The sequence below is a fragment of the Diabrotica undecimpunctata genome, chromosome 8, assembly GCF_040954645.1.
Source record: "Diabrotica undecimpunctata isolate CICGRU chromosome 8, icDiaUnde3, whole genome shotgun sequence".
NCBI classification, from domain to species: Eukaryota; Metazoa; Arthropoda; class Insecta; order Coleoptera; family Chrysomelidae; genus Diabrotica; species Diabrotica undecimpunctata.
In genome coordinates, this window is record NC_092810.1 from 34368324 (window position 1) to 34388621 (window position 20298).

At 32.9% G+C, this 20298-nt stretch overlaps 1 protein-coding gene across 2 annotated transcripts in view; it reads right to left on the reverse strand.

Annotated features, from left to right (window-relative positions):
• Positions 1 to 11185: 11185 nt before the first annotated feature.
• Positions 11186 to 20298, reverse strand: part of Ptp36E (protein tyrosine phosphatase 36E) — a 328870-nt gene continuing 319757 nt past the window's right edge. For both annotated transcript variants that reach the window (XM_072540054.1, XM_072540055.1), the window contains exon 16: positions 11186 to 11324. In XM_072540054.1, coding sequence (XP_072396155.1) covers positions 11235 to 11324 — 90 coding nt within the window. In that variant the 3' untranslated portion in view covers positions 11186 to 11234. The remainder of the gene's footprint in view (positions 11325 to 20298) is intronic.

The window sequence follows — 20298 nt, forward strand, 5'->3', positions numbered from 1 at the left end:
AATCATTAAATTACGTATTGTTTAATGCTTGTGTTTTTACTTCCCACGATAGTGGATGGTCCTTCGAATTGGAAATAATTATATTACTTACTAGTAAGATCGCTATCCTAATTTGTGGAACAAATCTTTCATTTATTTCTACCACTAAAAATCGATGAACAGTAAATAGTAAAGCAAAAAATTTTGAATGTCCAGCGAGTGAAATAGAAGAATTTGATTATAGAAAATACCTACGATTACATTATTTAAGACAGATTAAACAATTTAGAAACGAAACAAGATTTATTGTGTTTACTGATAAAACGTATTTATTTTCAAGCCACAGTCGCAGTAATAGTTGGACTTGCGAAACAAACAGTGGGCTTAAAAAAACCTGTCTTTAAGGGCCAACGTTTAGTTATTGTAGATGTAGGGAATTAAGCAGGTTTTGTCACTGGATCTTATGTAAGATGAAAGTCCCAAACAGAATCGGGTATTTATTATGATGATATGAATTTTGTCAACTGCAAAATGTGGTTAAAAGAAAAATTGTTACATAATCTACCTTTCAACAGTATAATCGTAGTGGACAATGCAGCTTATCATAATACTAATACTAAAATAGAAAACATAGAATGGCTAAGACATCAAAACGAAACTCGAAAGTTCTACAGTAATATAAACAAAATGAGTAAAGAGTTTAAGCCAAGAATTGGTAGCTGTAAGGATGGAGAAGGAAATATCCTAAGTGATAGGGCCTCAATCTTTTAGCGACTTAGATGGGCCTGACACACAATATGAATGCCTGAAAACATGATTGCTAAATACCTATAGGAAGAAGAAGCAAAGGCCGACCGCGAATTAGGTGGTTATATGGAGTTAAGACCGACTTAGGGATACTAGAGATCAGAAGATAGCAACACATTGCCAGAAACCGAACAGAATGGTGACTAATCTTAGAGCAGACGAGGATTCACACAGGATTGTCGAGCCAAAGATGATGATGATGGGTGCACGGGATTAAGCAGGTTTTCTCAGTAGATCTTATGTGAGATGGAAGTCCCAAACAGAATCAGGTGTTTATCATGATGAAATGAATTTTGTCAACTACAAAATGTGGTTACAAGAAAAATTGTTCCATAATCTACCTTTCAACAGCACAATCGTAGTGGACAATGCACCTTATCATAATACTTACTAAAGAGGATAAAAGCACCAAAATCCGCATCAACAAAGAGTAAAATGAGAAAAGATTGAATAGAATTGATAGAATAACGGACATGACGTGTGGAAGGTATCCACCATATCATCCAGATTTAAACTCGATAGAACTTGTTTGGACAGCATTAAAAAATTATGTTGGAACACGAAATGTAGATTTTACTTTTAATTCTATTCAAAAATTGTCGGATGAGTTCTTTGAAATATTTTTCGTAGAAAAGTGAAAAAAATTGTTAAAAAAAGTGAAAATTGTTGACGTTGATTTCATTTCAAAGAAGCCATTATTTGAGCTGCAGTAAATTCATGTATCATTAATTTAGGTGCATTCTGATAGCGAAGATATATTCTCAGTCTCAGACACAGACCACAGCAATATTTCTCAAGAATTTATATTAACTAAACATTGTTAAATCTATCTCTATTTATCTATCTATACAGCCCTTGCTGTCCAATTTTGGGCATAGGCCTCCTCTTCCTTCTTCCACGTCTCTCTATTGTTGATAAGTTTCTTTAGTTTACTAACTTTCCGGTGCCTGAAAAAAAAAAACTACAAACAAATATGCGATTTTAACTAATTATCTTAATAGTTACATGTTGCCTGTCAACACATATAAACACGCTATTTTTCAGAGTATCATAATTTACGCGAAAAATTTCACAATTCGCAATGGGGCTAATTTGACCAGGTCTTTGGGGCGAAGTTGATATCCACCGGGGGCGAATTTGATAACTTTTTTTCGGAAGAAATCTTACATTAGTGCTTTCTTTTCAGAAAAAATGTATATATATATATATGTATATATATATATATATATATATATATATATATATATATATATATATATATATATTCAGGGATTCTACAGTATTCACTGCCTTCCCTCGCTCAACCGTTTCCATCCCTCTCTGTTGTCCCATATGGCGTTGTCTACTTCGTTCCTCCAGGATTTTCGGGGTCGTCCTCTTTTTCTCCTTCCTATGGGGCTCCATTCGCTTATTCTCTTTATCCATCTGCTGTTGCTAGTTCTTCTTACATGTCCATACCACTTTAGTCTTTTTTGTTCTATATATGTTAGTATGTCTGTTTCTATTGATGTTCTTTGCTTTATTTCGTCATTACTTCTCCTATCCATTCTTGTTACTCTGCAGCATCTTCGCAGGCATTCCATCTCTGTTGCTACTATCTTACTGCTGTTTTTCTTATTTATGATCCAATTTTCAGCCCCATATGTCATAATACTTCGCACTAATGTTTTATAAATCTGTGTTTTTCTCTTCATATTTAGGTGTCTATCCCACCATACTGAGTTAAGTTGTCGGATTGCTGTTCTTGTTTGTCCTAATCTTTGTATAATTTCTTCCTCTGTTGTTGCCTTTTTCGTGATCATAAACCCCAAGTATTTGAATTTATCCTTTCCTTTGATTGTTACGTTGTCATCAATCTGTAGATCTTCTATGTCTTCTTCACTTGTAGATAGGTACACTGTTTTCGCGAGGTTAATATCTAGGCCAGCCTTAGTATAGTCTACTTGTAGTTTATTCATCATGTAGCTGAGCTCGTCTTGGTCTTGTGGAATCACTACTTGATCGTCTGCAAAGCTTAACGTATATAGGTATTCGTTCCGTACCGGTACTCCCATGCTTTCGCATTTTCTTTTCCATGTAGTCAAGGCTTTCTTTAAGTATATTTTAAATAGGGTTGGAGATCTGGAACAACCCTGCAGGAACGCTTTTGTTGTGGTGAAGTCTCCTATGATTCTTGTTCTCATTTTAATGGACACTTTATTTTCTTTATACAGAGCTTTTGCAGCTTCTATGAGTTCCGTCTGTATTTCTAATTTGTACATTGCGTCCCATAGTTCTGACCTTGGTACAGAGTCTTAGGCTTTCTCAGATCCACAACTGCCAAATGTATATCTCTATTTTTTGCTTTTTTGTGTATATATGTGATCTATGCATGATCTTCCTGCCGTGAAGTCTGCCTGATTTTGTCTTTTATCGCTTGCTTTATCTTTTCTCGCAGTATCTTCCTATAATATAATCTTCCTATTGATGATATTACGCTTATTCCTCTGTAGTTTTCGCATCGTTTTCTATCTCCTTTCTTAAATACAGATGTCATATATGCCTCCGTCCATTACTTTGGAAGCTGTTCTCTGTATTTAAAATTTAAAAATAATAAATAATTAACTCAATTATTTATACAATCAATATTTTGTAAAACAATAATTCATATAAATAACATTTCTGTACATATAAAGAAATCACTCAATATTTGTGGGGACCGTGGCAACCCTGTAATTTAAGCCACATATTAATTCTGCATCGCTCTTCCGGTTTTGGCGCAGCTCACGTCTATTGCTATCCTGGGCGTACTGTAAACACCCGATAATATCAGAAGTAACTTAGCCAATTCTCATTATAATGTACTCTTAAGTAAATACTACAAAACCCTAACAGGAACGTATTTAATGCCCATCATACAAGTTTGTTTTGTTTAACTCACCTTTACTCTATTATTTTCTAACGTAGACAAGATGATAGATATGTTCAGATCAAAATGTCGTAATTTTAGTAAGTTAAAATGCAAAAGTATTTTGAATGTCACTATAATAGTAGGTAGGTGTTTATATTAACAGAAAAAAGACTAAAATATACTTTCGTTTTTGTAACGCTACATTTTAAGTAACAATACAGTGTCAAACTGTCAAACTGTTCTCTTTTTATTGTGGCCAACAGTTTACTGCACAAAAGGCTGAAAATTCAAATCTGGCGTTAATTTTGGGACATTCAAGTGATTTATTCAACGAATCATTTTAAAATTTAGAATCTGTATCCAAATTTCGATCATTTTGACTCACATATCTATCATAATTACCTGCCACAGATCTAAAAAGTGCTTTTCTAGAATTTTTCGTTCTACAACATTATTAACACATTTTTATAATAAAGTACTAACTATATAATCATGTTAGACAAAATAAATTATTATTTTTGACTCTAAATTACATGTTTTATCAATCATAATAACAGCAATGATGTCGACGGAACATCAAACCAATTATTTTACTGGCGATTATTAATCTTTTCACTTATATATGGACGATCAAAATGGAAAAAATGTTATTAATGAGTAAGAGGGCAATGTATAAAACCGTAGAAAATATGTTATACAAAGAGAGCCATTGAGAAAAATACATAAAAAATTTCAGTGGCGCAAAAACTCTACGCCATATTAGTGTGACGTCACGCTGGCATTTTTGAGGCTCGGTTTGTTTTAATTATTAAATTGTGTAAATTGAGAGTAACATTTATCGGCCAAAACGCTTTCAAACGCTGCACTTCCAACAAAGCTTTTATTTTCTTTTTCGAGAAATTGTTTTGCCTGTAGAATTTTTTCTTTATAAGATATTATTGATCTAGTGCAACAAAATATTTTAATAAATGACTTCAAAATGAACTGTTATGGAAATGTATGTTACTCGGTTTGTTAACTAGCCGTAGCAGACGTCACGAATAATATGGGATATGATTGTATGGCATCTCAGTCTTTTTTTTGCGAAAATACGGAAGTTCAATTACAAAAAATTCTAATATAAGGGCTGTAGCCCTACACAATGAAAAAGAGAGGACTGGTAACACTCATTTAATAAACCTTCAAAAAGTGAAGCCACTTTCGATGTGACCGCCATGTTTTGGTGCCTGACAGTAAAATCATAAATATAGTGCTAACATTATATTGGAACCAAAGTGCTACAGTTCAAATTGATGGGCAACACTCAGAAGAAATTAAGATCTGTAGAGGAGTTAGACAGGGATATGTTTTATCGCCACTTTTGTTTATCTTATATTCTAAAGAAATTTTCCAAAACACGCTCAATAATATCAAAGCAGGAGTTACCGTTAATAAAAAATTAATTAACAACTTACGATATGCAGACGACGCTGTGATCATAGCAACGAGTATAGAAGATCTACAACATTTTATCGAAAGCTTAAGTATGAATAGTGCTAAGATGGGAATTACTATAAACGCTAAAAAACAAAGTACATGCTAATTACAAAAAGACCACAAAATATACATCACCTATTGACAATCAATGGTAACTTGATAGAACAAGTAGAAAAATATCAGTACTTTGGAACTTTGGTCAATGAAACCAATGATCATACTGCAGAAATAAACTGGCGAATATAGATTGCCAGATCAGCATTTATACGATTGCAGCCACTCCTAACGTGAAAAAATCTAAATTTGGAGATCAGACTACGTACCATTCGCTGTTATATATTTTCAATATTATTATATGGAGCTGTTGGACACGCAATTTAAAAAGAATCGAGGCTTTCGAACTCTGATTATACCGCAGAGTATTAAAAATATCATGGACTGATAGAATTACAAATAAAGAAGTACTGGAGAGGGATAGAATTACAAATAAAGAAGTACTGGAGAGGGTTGGTAAAGAAACAGAACTAATCACCACTATACAAACCAGAAAACTAGAATAACTAGGCCACGTGATGAGGAGACCAAAATATGAAATTTTGAGACTTATAATACAGGAAAAGATTCAAGGAAGAAGATCTGTTGGCTGAAGACAGAACTCATGGAAAAAGTGAATACCAATCACTACGTGATTGGTATCAATGCAGATCGATTGATTTGTTTAGAGAAGCAAGTTCAAAAATAAAAATAGCCATTATGATTGCCAACCTCCGTAGGAAGACGGCACTCTAAGAAGAAGAAGCAGGGTTACCAGGTCTATAGATTTTTTAGTAAATCTACTGATTTCAACTTAAATTTACTGATTTACTGAAACACTATATCGATCTACTAAAAAATATGTAATGATGAAATCATTTTCAAAAAGTGATCATTATATCAGTGTTCAATTATAAATTTTCAAAAAAAAAATCTATTTATTGATATATATCCATTACTCTCAATTTACTGAAGAAATAAAATATGATCTGACAACCTTTCTGGTACCGGTTTGGCTTCAGTCAATTCTATACGATTATGCGTCCCCTCTCTTTCCTTGTCTAAGGTTGTAGCCATTAAATCGGTATAGTTGTAATTTTGACAGTGTATAACGAAATCAAACATCTTTTTTTTTATTTTGTATATTTTAAAATATTCTAGAAACAAAATAAACTATAAGTTTATATAGCTATAGTTAGCACTAATACTAGTATAAATGTGAAAAACTGAGTTACCATAGCTAAATAGTTTTCAAAAAGATCAAGAAATAAAAAAAATAATAAAATTTAAATTCTGACCGGCAGAAAATAGCACATTAAATATAGGGTGAGTCATGAATGATTGTATATACTTCTACTTTGTATGCAGATTCCTATGGGGAATGTCAAATGCCTATTGAAAAGTGACTGCTCCCATAGTTTAATAATACACAAAGCGAGTTGTGAATTTTGACTGATATTTCTTTTGCTTATCACCATAGGCGTAGATCCTTTTAATAGGCTGTTAACATCTCCGGTAGGGGTCTCCATAAGAGGTAGAAGTATGTAAAGTTTGTCATGACTCACCCTGTATATTTTATGAAGGGCTTTAGCAATCGATTTAGCCACTTTCTCTCTCGAAATATTTTCTTGTTCAATAATTCCGATCCTTTATAAAAAACGATTACATACTTGTTCTTATATTGATTTAATTTGTCTCTACATTTATCCACGTTACCTCTAACTCTTTGTCTTTCTCCGTTTACTTTAAGTTCACCATGCTCTTTACTTTTGTAATCACGTTCGCCTTTGGCAACTCTTTCACTTTTATCTTATCTCACTTCATTTTCTTGTTCTCCCCCCTTCATGATCATTCATTCCTCCGTCTCTTGTCGAACATCTTACCGCACGTTCGTATTTTCCTCCCCTTAACGTTCGTTATTTCTTTCTCCAGTCTAGAAGACTTTTAATTTGTGGTATTTATCCACGTGATATTTTTAGTCACTTTGCTAATTTTATCGATTAAACCACATATTCATTTCTTGATTTCTTTCAGCCGAAGTTTTTTTTTAACACAACTTCTTTTTAATCTTTTAGGTAGCAAATAATAGCAAAAAAGTAGTATTTCAATATTTTAAAAAAGTGGTTGTTTTTTGCTGGTCAGTACAATTATTGTAAATAAAAATTATTTTTAAATTTTTTTTTGTGCAATGATAAAAACTAAATATTCAGTATTAGCAAGATTTTAAGTGATTAGACATTTTAGGTTATGTTATATTATAAAATTCGTTTTGAATATTTAGAAAAACTGTATACTTTTGTAGAAAAGTCTTTGAGTACTTAGTTATTCTTAAAAGTTAAGTAAACGACTGCTTTTCTTTTATTGAGCCTGTTTAATTAAAAGACGGTTAAAATTTTTAATTGAAACAAAAAAATTTGCTGTCTCTATACTGCAGTGATATAGGAAAGAGCATGATACTATGATTAAGAAGATAAGATATTGCGCATAAGTCGTGACGTAATTGGAGACCTGCACGTTCGTAATGTCAGTTTTTTGTATGTGTCAATAAATAATCTTTAATAAATAGTTTGGAGATATCCTTTTGTGTACGATTATTGTAATTATTAAACCTTTTTTTAATATTATTATTTTGCTAATCGAATAATTTCATAACAGAATGTATAAAAATCCCATTTAACTTTAACAAGAATTCAAATTCTGGTCTCCAATGACGGCATGCGCGAACACGACCGATTTTGTGCTACGGGAAGATCCTATCTTGTTATTCATAGTATCATGGGAAAGAGTATGTGTTGTAACTATAACCACAGAATAAGACATCATTTTGTGCTACAACGTCGTCTGTTGATTGTCAGTTGTCATGTCAACTCTAATATGAAACGTGTTCCATGTCATGTATATGAAGTTTTGTATTCCATATTATCTGTAAAATATTCCAGAGTTTGGAAGCTATTTGATACATAATTAGAAACCATCAAAATATCTAGCAACGTAATTCAAACCGCAGACACAGATCATCAAAGATAAAAGTAGAAATACCATAACAAACCCAGGAGATATCGCATCGGTGTGAAAACAATATTGTTCTAAAGATCAAAAATTAAATATTTTTTAATTTTTGAAAAATAAAGTATTTAAAAAAAAAAACTCAAAAATGAAATAAGAAAATACAGGTTTAAATTATCATAGAGTGCGTTAAATTAAAACAAAAAGTTTTCTGAAACTAAACATCTTTTTCAGTTGGGTACACGTTATTTCGTATTGTATTTGTAAAGCAGAAAATATTTACTAATTTTTTTTAATCGTACAATAATTGAAGTGGTTACATATCTAAACTAAAGATTTACATTAAGCTCTTTATTCTACTGATTCGGCACTGTATTTTAATTATTAATTAAATCCCGATATAAAAACTTGAAAATTTTTTTTTTTTTTTAATTGGTTGAAGAATAAAAAAGATTTTTGGTTATAAACATTCATTCTGCACGATTGGTATTATTTGTTGTTTGTGAATTTGTGAGGTAAGAATATCAAAGTATTTAGATATTTACTAGAAATGTTCATATTTTAAGGTTATGTTATTGTATGAATAAAACTTTAAATTATTTTTTTACTGTATTTCAAAGCATTTTGTTGTTATTTTTATCAGAGTTATTTAAAAAGACTACGGAAGCATGAAGAACTATTACTAATCGAAAGAAAAACACCCATAACTCCTTGAGTAACTTAATTCCTATAGAAAAATGGGAAAATCACTATTTATAAAATTTACTCCAAGAGTCCAGATTCGAATATACGGGAGAAGAATACAGTATGGAGAGACAAACAAATAGTAACATTAATGCTACTAACGGGCGATCTCCAGGACCTGGCAATATAGCTGTAGAGTTACTTAAAGCTGAAGGTCCACTTCTAATAGAAGAAATAACTTTTCTAATGAATCAATGCTGCCAACAAACTAAAGTACCATCTGAATGGAAAACCGCTCACCAAGTGACCTAGCTACTTTCGGGAGATTGTTTGGAAAAATAATAAATGGAAAAATACAACATGATGTAGGACATCTAATTAGCGAAGACCAAAGTGGATTTACGCCTGGTAGATCTTGCACTAATAACTTGTTTATACTCTAACAATTAATAATAGAAAAAAGAATAGCGGTTGGTACCGAAGTACATCTAGCCTCCATCGACCTAGAAAAGGAATATGGGGGTTACAAGTTAACATGAAGGAAACAGAATATTTAGTTATAAATTCAGATGCAAGGTTTGAAGTGTTGATGGACGAGGACGTGGAAATCAAACAAGTGGAAAAATTTAAATATTTAGGTGCACTCATTGATAAGAATGGCTTGGGAGAAACTGAAATTAAACACCGAATTAATCAGGGACGTAAAATTGTAGGATGTCTGAACTCCTTTTGATGGGATCGCAACATTTCCAAAAGAAACAAAAAAAGAATAGGGCAAACCATGGTTAAATCAGTTCTTTATTATTGCTCTGAAGTATGGACAATTAATGCAGACCTGAAGAGAAGATTGTTGACAGTTGAAATGAATTATTTGAGAAGAAGTGCTAGAACATCAAGGCTGGAAAAGAAGACCAACGAATCTATAAGAAATAACATGAATGCTACAGAAACGGTCATTGACAGAATAGAAAGAAGAGGTTTAAAATGGTTTGGACAGCTATTGAGAATGACTAACGAACGTTGGCTCCAAAAACTTCACAGATGGAAGCCCCCTGGAAGAAGAAAAAGATGTAGACCTCGACGCTCATGGGATGAAGGAATTAGAAGAGCAATGAAATCAAGAGCTTTTGAGGAGGAGCATGCCTTGGAATGGAAGGATTGGCGAAGGAGAATAATAAATTCAATGATTTATTGATTATTTTGAAATAACCCCGATAAAACAACAACAAAATACCTTCAAATACAATAAAAAATAATTAAAGTTGTAATCAAATAATAACATAACCTTAAAATATGAACATTACAAATTCACGAACAACAATACCAATCGCACAGAATGAATGTTCATAACCAAAAGTACTTATTTATTTTTCAAACAATTAAAAAACCAATATTTTCAATTTCTTATGGAAAAAATACACATAAATTAGAAATGTCTGGAAAAGTTTTTAACATCCCCTTCCTATGTGACCTCAGACCTTAGGTAGTCCACCTAAAGTCGCTTAAAACATGGCGGGAGCTGTCTGCACGAGATGGTGCACGAGAGGTGCGTTGCGTGTACATATAAGTTCTGTGAGAGTTCACGGTTCGTAGACTTACTACGGTTGCCTCTTCCGACTGGGGTGGGGATGCTTGAGTTACGTCACCAGAGTACACAAGAATACAAAACCCATTTATTCGCGATTGAAACTGAATGTAGAGGGCAGGTCGATTGCAGTGTTGATTGGCTGAAGGGGAAGAATTACGTCACGAGAGTACAGTTTCGGGCTTAATGTTCATTGGTTAGGCGGAAGCGGAAGAGGCAACCGTAGTAAGTCTACGAACCGTGGTGAGAGTTAACATTCTGATTATTTATTATTTTATGGTTTTGTATTATGTGACATCTGCCATAATTATGTTCCGTAGATTTTATCTAAGGTTTTGATGAGGTAGAATATTTTTTTTGCTTCACAATTATTATATAGTTATAGTTCTATGAAATTAAATTAGTATTTAACGTAAAAAAGAAACATGTCGTCATATAATTTTTTTAAATAATGGTTCCTATGAATATATAATAAAAAATAAAAACCTTTTGAGTACATATTTTTCATCAACAAGCCCAACAAAAAGAAAACAGCCCTTTTATATTAATCAATTTTTCTAGAACTTGAAATATTTTCCTATGATTGCCTTTACCAATAGTAGGTAAACACAGATATTATCAATCTAGTGCTCGTCACATACAAAATATGAATATATAAAGCTGGACCTTAGATTGGACACAAGATACAAGCCGTATTTCTTTCTTCAAGGAGTTCTTGGTTCAAGTGGCACAGCTGGTAATAAATCAACTGTCAAGCAGTTATATAGAATATCACTAATGCTTGATTTTAATTTCTTGAAGGTCTTTTTGAAGGTAATGCAGGACGTAGTGAAGAACGACGTCATAACAGTATTTATATTCAGTCTAGAAAATAAGAAAAATAGTTATTAAAACAGTGATTATTTTCTACAAGGACCATTGCAGCGTAATCAAAATATAAACGAATAATAACGAAAAGTTTAAATGTAATAAGTGATCGTTGTGTTAAATCTAAAAGTCATAATAAACTGGGTGGAATTTATTACTTTTACACTAACTAAAATTATGACAAACGTTAATTTAATACACGTCTAGTTTTCAGCGACAGCCCACCTCGACAAGTCCATACAACTCTGCTGCTAATAGTCTCCTGTTAATAATAGATTGCAGTTGCTTCTTCATGGTGGCCTTTGGTTGATGTTAATGTTGACTAAGAAATGTCAATGAATCACATCCAATATGTGTTAATATTAGCAAGTGGCAGGTAAGCAGGAAAATAAGGCAGGTAGTAGGTAAGTATTATGAGAAGGGAAAATTACAGAAGTCAAATATGCAGTAGTTGAAAAGAAACATGCAATAGTGGTAGGTACACGAAATTTTGTGCAAAAGCAAAAATTGTTCCAAGGTAAAAACCTCAACTATCGTGAGAAAAGTTTATTAATAAAATTGAAAACAATTTACATGGATGACAAAATTTGTGTAAGGTGAAGTGGGGTATATGTGATAATGGGACAATTGTAATAGTGCATTTAAAAATGGCTATTTAAATAATTACGAGTGTGCCACCTATTAAACGGAACCTGAAATATGTTAGTCTAGATGTTAGTGTGCCACCACTAGAAACTAGGTAAATCCAAAAACAGATTTTAGTTGAGTGGGGATAGCCGAAGAGTGTGTTTGAATTCAACACAGAATTTGTTATACATTTACCCCGTTCGTGAAGTATTGTATTATTTTTTCGGTAAGTAAGACTATTATTATAATTTTAATTGACATAGCAATTTATTCTAGTTTGGGAGAACATTATGGTGTAGGTTATTTAAATAAAAACTTAACATTAACCTCAAATTTTTGTTATAACTTTGCCCCTTGGAATTTTGTTGTTGGGGTAAATGTATTATTACACATTGGGGCAAATGTGTCATTAGTATATCACATTTACCCCGTTTATATAACTTCTTGAATTTAAAATTTAAACAGTGGTAGGGCAAGTTTTACAACGTTTATTTTTTGTTATAGATACCATGGTTCGCTGCTACAAAAGAAAAACTTCAAATGAAGGAAAATATTCGGCAGCTGATCTCAACGCTGCAATGTCTGATGTTTTAGCAGGTCGAACATCAATTTATAAGGCCGCAAAATTATACAAAATGCGATATGTGACTGTACATTCCCGTGTAAAAGGTAAACGGGGAGCAGTAAAAGCAACTAAAGGACGTTCAACGTCAATTTCTACTGCTGACGAAGTTAGATTAGCCAATGGTCTAAAAACGATGGAGAAATGGGGATACGGCCTATCAAGAAAAGAAGTATTAGAAATTGTAGGAAACTTTGTAAAGACTACCCATATTGAAACTAATTTTAAGGATGGAGTTCCAGGCGAAGATTGGTTTTTGGGGTTTAAACAGAGGTATAGATTAAGTATTAAAGTTTCACAAAACGTGGAATACTTTCGAAAAAAGGCTCTTGATCCTTTTATAATATACCAATTTTATGATTTATTAAAATCAATAATGGACGAATATGGTCTTCACGACAAACCTGAGAGAATCTGGAATTTGGACGAGAGTAGCTTGTGCATTAACCCCAGGAAGACAAAAGTTCTGGGAGGTATAAATACACCTTCATCGAGAACAATAAGTTCTCCTGGTAAAGAAAATACCACAATTGCTCTTATGTGTAATGTAGCTGGCCAAAAAGCTCCACCCTTAATAATTTATTAACGTTTGCACTTATGGGATCAATGAATAGCTCCACCAGGTACTGATTTTGAGGGTACTGTTTATGCAGCGACAAAAAAAGGTTGCATGGAAGAAGCCCTTTTTAAAAATTACTTCATAAATACTATAATTTCATCACTTCCATCTGAAAGACCAATATTAATTATTTATGATGGACATTCCACTCATATGAATATCGAGACGTTAGAAGCCGCTATGCGAGAACATATTATAATTCTAAAACTGCCACCCCATTCCAGCCACCTTTTACAGCCACTGGACCTGGCTGTTTTTAAATCCTTTAAAGTTAAATGGGATGAAAAACTTGTTGCCTGGCAGCGGCAGCATGTAGGCCAAAAATTACCAAAACAAATATTTTCCCAATTTTTGTGTACAACTTGGAAACAGGTGAACTCCGAAGTAATTATCAACGGCTTTAAAAAAGGGGGAATCATTCCTTTTAATCGTCACGTCATCCCTGAAACATCATTTCCACCCTGCTTGCTTAATAAGTGGAAGATGATAAAACATTCCAGATTATCTATACACGAAAATGGTAATGAAGTATTGGTACCAACTAAAGTAACTCAAGAAGTATTTTATCAAAACAAAGAACCTACGCCTGATGCTCTAATCGAAACTACCACTTCCGATAAAGTAAAAAATATCTCTGGCAAAGTCGACGAACTTGAATCAATTCCATGTACAGGTTTAACTGAAAATAAGAATGTAACATTTGAAGATTTATTGTTATCAACAGTAAAACAACTTCCAAACGCACCAACCAAAAATAAGAAACGGTTATGCCCTGGATCTAAAGTATTGACTTAACAACAAGCAGCTATTGATGTTTTAAAACAGAAATCTCAACAAAAAGGAAACGGTACTAAAATTCATAAGATAACTAAGGCAAAGAACAAAAAAAGAAATAAACGAGAGTCATTAACATTTAGCAGCAGCGAAGACGATGAGTCAATGTCCCCAATATTCATGGATTTTGATAACACCGACGAATTTCTGGATACACTTTTGGAATCAGAGCCAGAGGTAGAAATAGCTGCAAATGATGACGAGGAAGACAAAGAGAATTTGAATTCAACAAAAAGTGTGAATGTATATGTCAGATGTTGGGTATTGGTAGAATATTGCCCAAAAAAGATAAACAAGCATTATGTGGGAATTGTATCAGAAAATATGAATGATGAGTGGATAGTTAAATTTACACGACCTCAAGGAAACAAATATGTATGGCCAATCAATCCTGACATTAATACTGTACTACAACAGGATATTATAAAAGTACTACCAGATCCTATCGTCGACAGACGTGGAATGTACGAATTTCTAGTTACCTTTAAAGGCTTTAACATCCAACATTAACTGAAAGAAAACTTGCGAGTGTTTGTTTAATTTTATTATATTTTTATTTCCTTTGTTCTGACATTGTTTTCGATAATTTTAAATTCTTTTGTATTTGTTCAACAAAATAAATTCTAAAAAAACACAAGTAAAGAGCTTGAATTACATTTTTGTACAATAACCCCAGACTATCAAATATAATATTTACTACAAAAATGTAAACTTTCTTCACATTTGCCCCGGTCCCTGGGGTAAATGTGATATATTGATATGATTTTAAAAAACATCATGCAACATTAACACCACTAAAGATTATTTAATTTTTTTCTACACAATGAATACAAAACCGTTTAAAATGTATATAATTTTTTTGATAAATTTTTGAAACGTTTCTTTACAGTGTTATAATAAATGAAAGTTGAACTAATCAAAAAGTAGATCACATTTACCCCACTTCACCTTACAAAATGATAAAAATGAAAAACAAAATCGGTGGCATAATCCTAGCAGTATCAATAATCAGTGATGATGGGTTATAAAAAACTCAGAAACATTTTTAATGAATAACTGGAGTTGGAAAATTTGTTGAAATAATCAGGTAATCTATACTTTGAATCAACTCCCAGAAAAGTAAGAAAAGTTTGACCATGGAAAAGCCTTAAAAGAATCAATCTCTCAAAGTAGGTTTCATTCGCTAATTACTCTAATCGTCAGAGACGAAAATGCAAATGCCACTCTAAAAATTATATAAACAAGCTGAACTTTCCGAGGCATAATCCTGTTTCTATTGGTTGTATGGTTTTAAAGGCTATCAGTGGGGTGCTAACCTGACCGTTTCTTTAGGAAACAAAGAAATAAAAATACTCTGTTACGCAGACGATGAAATATTGATAGCCCAAGATGAAGATAGTCTGCAAAGACTGGTCCACAGATTTAACATAACAGCAGAAGAATTTAATATAACAATCTTATCTCAGAATACTAAAACAATAGTTATCAGCAAAGAACCAACCAGATATAAAATAAAAATTGATGGCATCAGTATTGCACGAGTAATGTGTTCAATCACAAATTAGTCCATTCATTTGTAATCTCACATTAATCTTTCTAACATAAGGATGTTAGAAACAGCAGAGATGAAAACACTTACAAAAATTGACGGTAAGACACTATGGGACAGGGCTAGAAGTACAGATATACGACGTAGATGCAAGGTGGAGAACATCAAGAACTGGGTAAGAAATAAAAGAATAGAGTGGAACGATCATATAAGCCGAATGACAACAAATAGAGTAGTAAAGACGGCAAGAGACGGTTGCCCAATAGGAAGACGATCAGTAGGAAGACCACGAAAACGATGGAACGACAACTTACTGGAGGCACATTGAAAAACAGACAGTCATGTCTGTATAAAAAGAAGAAGAAAAAGAAAAAAACATTAATCTTAATTTCCTAAATTTGTATTGTTTCGCTGTGTATAATTGTGACAAATATCGATTAGTAGCTTAATTACAGTTCTTTCAACTTCCTGCAAACTATTGCCTAATATTATTAAGAAAATTTCTGCAGTCATTTCAAATTGTCATTTGGTTCAAATTATATTTGCTAGCTTTCAAAAGTCAAAGAGTTTTGTTCTGTGCAGAGGGCAATACACTTAATTGATGAATCGTAGCATTTTAGTAAGATTACAAATATAGCTTCGGGAATAGTTTGGGACGCAGTCTATTATAAATTTGTCTGCAACAACAACTTTACCCAACTTAAAATTACATTCGAATTTGTTCATAATGAAAATAAAATACCTTTAAATTACACTGTCCAGCTATGGAGACCTGAACAAAGAAGTAAGAGATCAAGTACAAAAAGCAAATATACTGTCAGGATGCCTCGATAACACTATATGGCGAAATAGACACATTAACACTGAGATGAAGTCAAGAATTTATATAGCCAGTGTAAGACCAATAATGACATATACCTTAGCAACAAGACCCGATACAGCCACAACACGACGGCGACTGGAAAGGGCAGAGATGTGAGTACTAAGAAGAATTACAGGAAATAGGCTGAGAAATCGAAAGAGAAGTGAAGACAGAAGAAAATGTAACGTACATGTATAAATGAATGAACACAAAATAGTAAAAAAGGAATGAAATAATCACATAAGCAGAATGGGGGAGACTCGTGTCGTCAAAATAGTAAGAGATAAATAAACAATTGGCAGAAGAATTATCGGACGACCGCGCAAAAGATGAAGTGACAACCTTTCATAGAGGTATTAATCCGCCGCCAATAAACAAGCAGAATCGCTTATAAAGAGGAAGAAGAAAAAGAAGAAGCTGAATTTTGCTGAGAATATCAATTTTGGGACTCCAAATAATATTCAAAAAAATTTACCACTCCTACTTCTTGGTTCCCTCTAAAACCCCACTTCGTAAAGGGGCAGGCGGAAAAAATCGATTTACTAAGAATCTGTAACATTCGATCAGTGTATATTACCAATCATGACTTTGACATTACCAAACTTTGACACTAAAGAAAGTGATAATATGGAAAAACTCAAAGTCACTCAAAGGCCAGACAGAAAACCCAGAACACTAATGTAATCCATGGAATTAAATTTTTAAAATTGCAATAAGCGGAACATTTAGCGAGAAGAGCTGACAATAGATGATCCAGTATAATTACACTGTGGTATCCAAGGGGAGTCAGGAGACCAAGAAGGCGTCCAAATTTAAGAAGGGACTATGACATAAGAAAAAACAAGCCGGTACAACAAGCGAATATTAGAGAATCGTTGGCATAAATGAAGAAATAATGGGTCCTACAGCTTCTGCCGCATCCCAGGTTCCGATCGCCACTTCTTTCTGTCCCTATAGGAATCTTCATTGATTGCCCGGTCCCTCACTGTATCCATAACTCTATTCATCCATTCTCATTGACTCGTATTTGATCGAGTGTAGTCAACAGCTTTTCTTGGACACCTATGCTCTTTCATGCGCCAATATTCATATTCTTCGCATTGTATTAGTTGTCTTCCTTTCCTTTCCCTATTCGTAAATATTCTGTTGTAGTTACATTCATTTTCATTCTTTTCATTTATTCTGATTCACCTTTAAGTTACCTTAGCACGTAATTAATCTCTTCTTTAAATTTTGCTTACAGCAAACCTGATCACCAGCAAATACCAATGTCGTCGGGTAGCTCTCGCCCACTTACCATACCTAAACATTTTTTTCTTCATTTCTGTAATGACTCATAAATATAGATTTTTATTTAAAGTAAGATATAGGTAACATCTCTGTTTAAGACTCTTTGTTACAAGAAATGGTTCTGAAAAGAAATTTTTCATCCTTAAAACACTCAGTGGATTATTATAGATATGTAGAGATCTGATATAGGTTTTATTTCGGTTCTTCCTGGTCAAAACTTCAACAGTTTGACTCCTATGTGTATCATACATAATACACAACAGGTACTCTCCCTAAGCCTATGTGTATGAATTTGATACACGAGAGTAGAACGCATTTAAACGACGGTGTATGTGGTCCGAACGCAGTTGTAGTATATTTATACGTGTATTATCATTCATATGATAGTGGTATCCAATTTTCAATGTTAGTTCGGTAATCCTAGCATACTAAAATCGGCAACGTTGTAGATAAAATTTTGGAGACACGAAATTGTCGAATGACATACCAGTTACTGTTAGACCTTCATTGTAGTCGGGTTTATTTATGTACAATATCTAAAAATAACAAGAGATACCTTTCTTTACACGAACTTGAGCATATGGCTGAAAATTTTAGCGAAATATATTTGATGATTCAGATGCCGATCCATTATACACTGATATTTCCGATAACAGGGAATACTCTTCAGATTGTGAACCACAAACAAAAGGGCAGAAAGTGGAAACACTTAAGGTAAGTTTATAGTTACGTATAAATTTCAAATGTTGTATCTAATTTTGAAATATTTTAGGATGATAATGTTACAAGTCAACCTAGAATTCAAGATGAACAGTTGAATTTGCAAATAAGCGAAAGTGAATCTGAAATTGAAGATCTAAATAATATAGATCTGGTAAATCCTCATATAGATAATTTACAGGCAAATGATATATGGAACAATGTTGATGGAAATTTGAATACATTCGACGTTATATATGAAAATACTTCTTTTGGTACAGTTGTAGAAAGTAGGGAAAATGATACACCTTTAACATTTTATAGACTGCAAACGGGATACTCGATATTTTAGTGCAGGAAATAAATTGATATGCCGAAAAAAAATTATTGATGCTATAAATCGTGAAAACGTTAAGACAAATTCATGTATCACCAACTGGAATGATACCAACAGAGAAGAAATATTAAAATTTTTGGGAATTTTTATATGGATGGGTTTGAATACAAAACCTCGACTACGAGATTACTGGAGCACTAATTTTATCCATCATTGCTCAATATACAAGACGATAAACATGTCAAGGTGTAGATTTGAGGCTCTTCTTGCTTGCTTCCATTTTTCAGATAATGAAGCTTGTCCTGAAGGAAGCAAATTGTTTAAAGTTGAACCATTGTTGCAGGCGTTCAATAAAAGTTTTCAATCTGCTTTGGTACCAGCAAATACGTTTGCATTGACGAATTAACGATTTCCTTTAGAGAACGTTTGTCATTTTTATAGTACATACCTGGCAAACGTAATAAATATGGCGTAAAAGTTTTCAAACTTTGCGGAAAAGGCGGATACACATATTACGCAAAAATTTATGGCGGAAAGTAAAAAAGACCAAAGGAACAATCACTAGCATCCGTAGTGGTCATGAAATTAATGCAACTTTTTCTACACTCAGGAAGAACTTTGGTTACGGACAATTTTTACACTAGTGTTAGTTTGGCACACGAACTAAATAATAACAATATTCATCTAATTAGAACACTTCGTAAAAATAGGAAATACAATCCTAAGTCGGTGTTTGAAGCAAAGCTAAATAAAGGAGATATGATGGCGCTATAGAGCAACATAAAAGTTATTGTAGGAAAATGGATCGACAAAAGAGAGGTAACATTTTTGACTACAAAATCTTGTCCAGAAATGGTCGACGTTCATACAAAATTAGGAATAAAAAGAAACCGTCTACAATAGTAGAATATAATTCTGTTAAATCTTACATTGACGTCTCTGATCAAAAAGCTTCCTACAGTAATCCCATCAGACGCTCTATAAAATGGTATCGGAAAGTGGGAATAGAGTTATTGACAAATACAGCCGTAGTGAATGCTCTAATTCTGTACAAAAAAGCTTTGAACAAAAAAATGGATGTAACACAATTTCGCGAAGAATTAGTGACTGCCATTTGCAAAGACAATAATGTTACAAAACCTCAACAAACCCACCATAGGCTGGAAGAATATGACAAAAGAGGACGATGTGTTATATATTACAGCACACTGACAAAATCCCTTGGTCGCGCACATGCATCAAAGAATTCCAAACAGTGCAACACTAGGTGTACTGGTAGTGAATGTAGAAAAAAAAAATTATTTGTAACATTTGTTTTTTTTAAACACATAATGTATATTTAAAATAATTTGTTTAGATTTTTGCTTATGTTTTTTCTTAATAAAGTTTCATAAATAATGTGTATCACTTTCTATATCAATAAAAGTCGTCTAGGTGAACAGGAGTTAAAGTGTTAAATAGCGATTTTAAAGGTACTGTGTCATAGGTTTTTTCGAGATCTATGAAGACAAGATGGATAGCAAGATTTCTAG